The sequence below is a fragment of the Diospyros lotus genome, chromosome 3 (genome assembly GCF_014633365.1).
Source record: "Diospyros lotus cultivar Yz01 chromosome 3, ASM1463336v1, whole genome shotgun sequence".
In the NCBI taxonomy this organism is placed as follows: domain Eukaryota; kingdom Viridiplantae; phylum Streptophyta; class Magnoliopsida; order Ericales; family Ebenaceae; genus Diospyros; species Diospyros lotus.
Genome location: NC_068340.1, coordinates 35310004 through 35316322, shown reverse-complemented (window position 1 = coordinate 35316322; position 6319 = coordinate 35310004). Strand labels below are relative to the sequence as shown.

The 6319-nt window shown below is 41.0% G+C and overlaps 2 protein-coding genes across 2 annotated transcripts; one reads left to right on the top strand and one right to left on the bottom strand.

Annotated features, from left to right (window-relative positions):
• Window positions 1-1102: 1102 nt before the first annotated feature.
• On the top strand, window positions 1103-2379 carry LOC127798223 (F-box protein At5g07610-like). Its single transcript, XM_052331632.1, has one exon. The coding sequence runs from the start codon at window positions 1171-1173 to the stop codon at window positions 2329-2331; it is 1161 nt and encodes a 386-aa protein (XP_052187592.1). The 5' UTR covers window positions 1103-1170; the 3' UTR covers window positions 2332-2379.
• A 454-nt stretch (window positions 2380-2833) lies between these two features.
• LOC127797838 (putative serine/threonine-protein kinase-like protein CCR3) lies at window positions 2834-5610 on the bottom strand. Its single transcript, XM_052330997.1, has one exon. It carries the CDS (start codon window positions 5316-5318, stop codon window positions 2967-2969), a length of 2352 nt encoding a protein of 783 aa, XP_052186957.1. The 5' UTR covers window positions 5319-5610; the 3' UTR covers window positions 2834-2966.
• Between the last annotated feature and the right edge of the window lie 709 nt (window positions 5611-6319).

The window sequence follows — 6319 nt, the reverse complement described above, 5'->3', positions numbered from 1 at the left end:
TATATTATCTATGTAAATTAATTAAATTTAAATTATATTGAATTACATTAAATTATTACATTGTTAAAACTATTAAATTATATTGATAAATATAATTTAAGATTATATTCTTTCAATTTTTTCATTTTTGCTATTTAACAAATTTTTTAAAAGTTTCTCAATTAAAAGATGAACAGAATGAAATCAGCGCTAGAAGGCTTACTCAATTAAGGATGAAATTAGCTTACTACTTAGAAGGTTTACTCGAGTAAGAATTAAATTAACTAACCAATTGAAAATATTATTCAAATAAAAATATATAAAAATGAGAGAGCGAGTCTATATATATTATAAATGGAATATACAACTATTTATATACATGTAACATATTCTTAAATTAGGAAACTACATAAATGAAGAATTTATAAAGTAATAGAAAACAATTGTAATAGAAAACTAACTAATCTATATAATTAATTATTACTAATTATAGTTATGCATATTCTATTTCTTATAATACAAAGATTGACTAAGTTATCTTTAAGTAACAAAAGAGAAAATGAGATAATTAAGAATTTAGTAATGTTGACGACCGAATCTTCCTGATTCTCCAAAAAAAGATTATTTAAAAAACTTTAAATGAATAAAATAATAAATTAATGTTTGCCTAGGATTTAACTAGGGTAATGGTTAGGATTACCTTAAATAAAACATAAATTAATATTCATTTCAATTTTGCTTTTAAGTTACATTGAATTATTTAAATTAGTTCTTATTAATTTTTTTCCATTATTGAAAGAAATTTCATTAAAGCTATTAAATTACGTTTCAGTAACTTAAATAAGTGTTCTTTCATTGAAAGGAATTTGTAGGGTTTAAACAGATTTAAGAAAGATTTGATTTGCCAATTGGATCCATACGTATATATACATATTACTTGCTGCACACTCAACAATAGTCTACTTTGGATTGGATTTACTATCCAGATATACTGCTTGATTTAGAAATCCATTCCATTCTCTACCCTATTTTGGATTCCATTAACTAAAGATATATATATACAGTTGGATTTGGAAATCTATTCTCTTCTCTACTTTGGATTCGATTAACTCTATATATATAGGCCATAGTGAACAATTGGTTCCCCATCACACTACAACACCAGTCTATTATTTTCGATAGTTTGTTGTTATGGCTAAAAGCACGTCACTAGCGGTAGAAAAAGTTCTTGCCATTGAAGATCTTTTATCTGAAATTTTGAGTCGCCTACCCAAACGATCACTCTTTCGCTTCAAATCAGTATCCAAAGCTTGGCTCTCCCTCATCAGTAATCCCTTGTTTTCTCTGTGTCCCAAGCTTGACCCTCGATTCATGTCTGGACTATTCTTGTACCCATTTGACGAGTCCATCATCAACCCCAACTATAATCTTAAACTTGGATTTATCCCTCTCTCTAATGACAAAGTCCAAGACATTAACAATGATGATGTCACGTTCATTCCGACTCTCTCAGGTATAATAGTTTTGAGTTCATGCCACGGATTGTTACTCTGCAATGCATACAATGAGATCGAATGTAAGAAAGGCTTTCATGTCCTCAATCCCACCACCAAGCAATTTAAAACACTTCCTGAACCACATTTGGATGGCTTTTTTATTAAAGGCATAACTTTAGCCTTTGAACCATCAAGATCCCCTCACTACAAAGTTGTCATCGTTTGGTGCTCTACACGTCTTTGCAACTTTCGAATTGAGGTGTACTCATCAGAGACTGGTTTTTGGCGAGCTTCTGGAGAACCATTCACCGTGAATGCCCACATTATGTTGTTTGGTAATGGGGTTTATTGGAATGGTGCCGTTCATTGGTGTTGTGATTGGGGGGATGGATTGTATTTTGATGTGGAAAAAGAGCTTCTTCAAATCATGCCATTACCCCCACTACCTGAAGAGTACTCCTGGTATGATAGGATTGTGAGGCGCCAAATGGAATCTTGCGACCATTTACATATTGTTGATATTTATAACACTTCCACTCAAATTAGTGTCTTTGAACTGGAAAGAGACTACTCAGGATGGTTTGAGAAGTATCGAGTTGATCTTGATATATTTAGAGCTTTATCTCCTGAGGTGTTGTGGCTTGTAGATGAAGGTCGTCTTGCTTGTGAGGTGCTTGCTGTTGGTCGAGTTGAAAGTGATGAGAAATCATATTTGATTCTTCACATCCCTCAGAAAATCATATGTTACAATCCAGTTTACAAAACCTTCAAGGATATATCTTCCGAAGGAATAGTCAACAAATTGCCATACTATGGTGCTTATCAGTACATTGAGTCTTACTCTTCTGTATGGTGAAGAATGGGTTAAACCCTTTTACTTCTTAAGTTTGATTTTATGGTTATGTATCAGCTATTTCTTGGAGATCTCATTTGTATTAATTTTATAAATAGGATTATTAACTCTTTTTAAAATCTCCTTATGATTTGTTGTTAATTATAAAAGGAAGTTATTATATATGGTTTACTTGCAGTAGAGAAGGTAATATTTTTCAATTTATGCATTTCTTTTGAATTTTTACGGTGTCTCCCAAAATAAAACACATGGTATAAGAAGATATTAACCTAAAGTTTTATAATAAAAATTAAATTTTGAGTGTCACGTGGGTGAAATTTACCCCTACAAAATTAATTTCTAGGACTTGAAGCATGCAATTGACAAGATAAGATGTATGGAGGAGAATTAAAGAGAGGGGGTCCCGTTGGTATTCCACCAATAAAATGAAATGAAGAATTAGTTCCTTAGACTCAAATAAAAAACCAAATAATAATGTTTTTGCTGTAGCCAAGGTCTTGTGTGCAAAATGGGTGTACCAGTAGCATTTTGTAAAGAGAATATAAAATCCAAAATAAATTAGCACTACTTCTACTTCTACTTCTACTTCTTCTTCGCCGTCTCCTATGCAATCAATTCATTGGGTTGCTGATTTCGCATCAGTCCGAAACAATGGAGATCTGACTCTGAGGCTGAGCTCCAGAGACGCTGCCATGGCGGCCATCACACAGCGCCAAAGCTCGCTCCAAATTAGCCACAATGCCACTCATAGTCGGCCGATTTTTCCCCTCCACGTTCACGCAATGCACCGCCGTGTTCGCCACCAGCTCCACCCCCTCCGCCTCGTTCATCTCCGGCGGCCCCACCCTCCGGTCCAGAATCCTCCCCATCTCTCCGGCCTTTATCGCCGGCACCGCAAAATCCACCACGCTAGTCGGCTCACCGCCATCTTCCCCGCCCTGGAAGATTGCCCTTTTCCCGGTCAGAATCTCCAGCATCACCACTCCAAGCCCGTAAACGTCGCTCTTCGTCGTCAGCACGTTCAGGCCGTAGTACTCCGGATCGATATACCCGACCGTCCCCGCCGTCTTTACCGGCTGGTAATGGCGGCTGGACCCCGGGCACATCAGAGACAACCCGAAATCCGACACCCTCGCCATCCAATTCCCGTCCAGCAATATGTTCGAAGACTTGATGTCTCGGTGAATGATCTGTGGAACAGCGTAATTATGGAGGTATTCGATTCCACGAGCCGCGTCGAGCGCAATCTTGATCCTCATTTTCCAGGAATTCACCAAGCTGCTGCTCTCGTCCACGTTGTTCTTGTCGTGGAGATGATCGAAGAGAGCGCCGTTTTTCATGAATTCGTAAACCAATAACCTTTCATCTCTCTCTTCGCAAAACCCTACGAGCCTCACCAAATGTTTATGGTGGAGCCTCGAGAGAAACGCCAATTCCGATTCAAATGCGCTTACTTTCTCCTGAAACTTCTTCGTCTTCTCGACGGTGTCGCCTCTCTTGATGGCGACCTCGCGGCCGTCCCAGAGCTTTCCTCTGTAAACGACGCCGAAGCTTCCGGCGCCGATCTTGTTGTTGGGGGAGAAGTTGCCGGTGGCGGTGGCAAGGTCGGAGAAGGAAAACTCCTCTGCCATGTCGGCGTGTTTGGACGAGGTTCCGCTCCTCTGCCGCCGCATTGGCCTCGAACCCTGCCGTTTAACGCCGGGCGGCGGGTTGTTGCCGGGTACCTGGGCCGGGCTCGGGTTAGAAACGGTTACTGTGGGTTGAACAGAATTGTGAATCTTCTTGTTCCCGCAGCAAACGCCGGTCCAGATCAAGTAAATTACGGTGCAGATACCCGAAACCGCCCCGACTGAACCAACTATGGCCAAAGCTAACAAACCCTTTGTCAATGGCTTGGAAGTGGCCGCCGGCGGCGGTTGAAGGGGCGGCGGGGAAATTGGCCGGAGAGAAAATGGTGGATTACAGGGGGCGCATATATTACCAGAGCCAGAACAGAGGATTTGAGACTCCGGATATATACCACAATCGTTGCATGGAGATTGAACGCATGGCCCCGGAAGAATCTTCGATAATCCAAGCTCGGTCCGTGAGGAATTATTTTTCCAGCCTGGCCCCCAGCAAATCATCGAAAAATTACTTATCGTCAATCCACAAGTGAAATCCAAACCTGCGACGATCGAATCAAACGAAATTTGATCTATTACATTGCTTGAAAACTCGCCGGCGCCACCCCAGCAGACCACCGAGCCGTTTGACCGGCGAATGGCGCAGCTGTGGTTGGCGCCGAGGGCCATGCCGGAGAACTCGTTGCCATTATTGGATGGAAAATCTAATTGTCCGGAGTCATTTCTTCCTTTACAGATCAAAAAGCCAGTTAGATTCAGTCCACAAGCATGGCTGCCTCCGGCGACAATGCTCAACATAGAGAGATTGGCGAACTGAGATTGAATGAGATTCGCCATTATAGTGTTGCTTCCCCAGCAGGCGACCTTTGCGGTATTCATCACAACTCCGCAGGAAAACCCTAAACCGGAGGAGATCGAGAGGAATTGGGCCGACGAAAATGGCGGCCAAGTGGAAGAAGATTGGTTCCCTCTCCAGCATTTTACGCTTCGAGTGCCGTTCGTCAACGCGCATATTTGATCGTCACCTAATGTGAGGTCCTCTAAAAGCACGGAATCGTCGTTATATATGCGTTTGGGGGTGAAATTGGAGTTCCAGCAGAGGAGGCTGACGCCGCCGGATCTGACGCCGCAGAAGGAGTCCCGGCCACCCGCGATGTAGTCGAAAGAGATGTCCGGTTCGATGTGAATCACCTGGCCATTCCGCCAGCACTGTATACGCCGGTTCCTTTTCTCGGCGACGATGCCACAGACCGTGGCGGATCCGTAGACCACGGCGGCGGTGGCAGCGGAGCCGCCGAGGCCATGCACTGGCGATACAAGGGCGATGAGCGTGATAATTGCGGTGGCTACGATCAGTGTCGCCATCTAAGGGAGCGAGAATTGAGGGCGACGAGGATGAGGGTGGTGCCCTTCATTGGCGGAAGAAAGCAATCCAAAAGGAGATTTTGAATTGCAATGTTCATCATCAGAATGCAGTGATCATCATCAAGTTCTCAAGTCCATAAAGACACTGAAATACAGGCACGCAACTCATCTCTCAATTTTCATTAATAATAATAAATTAAACAAAACAAAGATTTTGATAAAGCAGCCAGCCAGCCAGCCAGATGTTTTAACTGGGTATCGACCGACAGATTTGAATATTATGATGATGTAATTATCCGGAAATGATCTACAACCATCGGGACTTTCAAGTTTGAATGAATGAATGTATATATATATATATAGGAATTCAAACTTCAAACAGGTCCAACCCAATCACTCACTTTTTTGGGGGGGGGGGCTGGCTGCGCATATACATGTTCATACGCGCCCCCCCCCCCCAACAAACACACACACGTAACACATATATCTTTATATAAGAGGGGGAGACGCACTGAGTTGACTGTGCCCGAGACCAGAGAGAGAGGGTTCCCCCTACTTTAAATTTGTTTTGTCAAACGCGTTTAAGAGAAACTACTTTGATGAGCGAAATTAATCCAGAAACCAAGGCTCCCCCCACCGAGGTTGAATTATAAAAATTAGGGTTCTAATTAAGTAGACTCAAGCCGAGTTTGATGTTAAGGTGGTGGAGCAGCATTGAGATTTTGACGAATTTCAGCTCAAAAATAGATTCGAATTAAACATCATATTTATTATTACCAAATTGAACGCTAAGCTATTCACAAGTGACTTGACTTATTTACAACTTTAATAAGAACTTTATTTAGGGAATTGATTAAATTATAGTATTAAATTTAATAATTAAAATGATATATAAGGGCCTGTTTGATTGGCCACATTTTCTATAAAAAATAGCCATTTCTCACTTAAATTCTAGCTTTTGTAGTGTGTTTGATTGCCTAATTTTTTAGATAAATTAAATT

Bases quoted from the DNA above. Each gene is read 5' to 3' on its own strand.
- LOC127798223 (XM_052331632.1), top strand. From the start codon at position 1,171: ATGGCTAAAAGCACGTCACTAGCGGTAGAAAAAGTTCTTGCCATTGAA.
- LOC127797838 (XM_052330997.1), bottom strand. From the start codon at position 5,318: ATGGCGACACTGATCGTAGCCACCGCAATTATCACGCTCATCGCCCTT.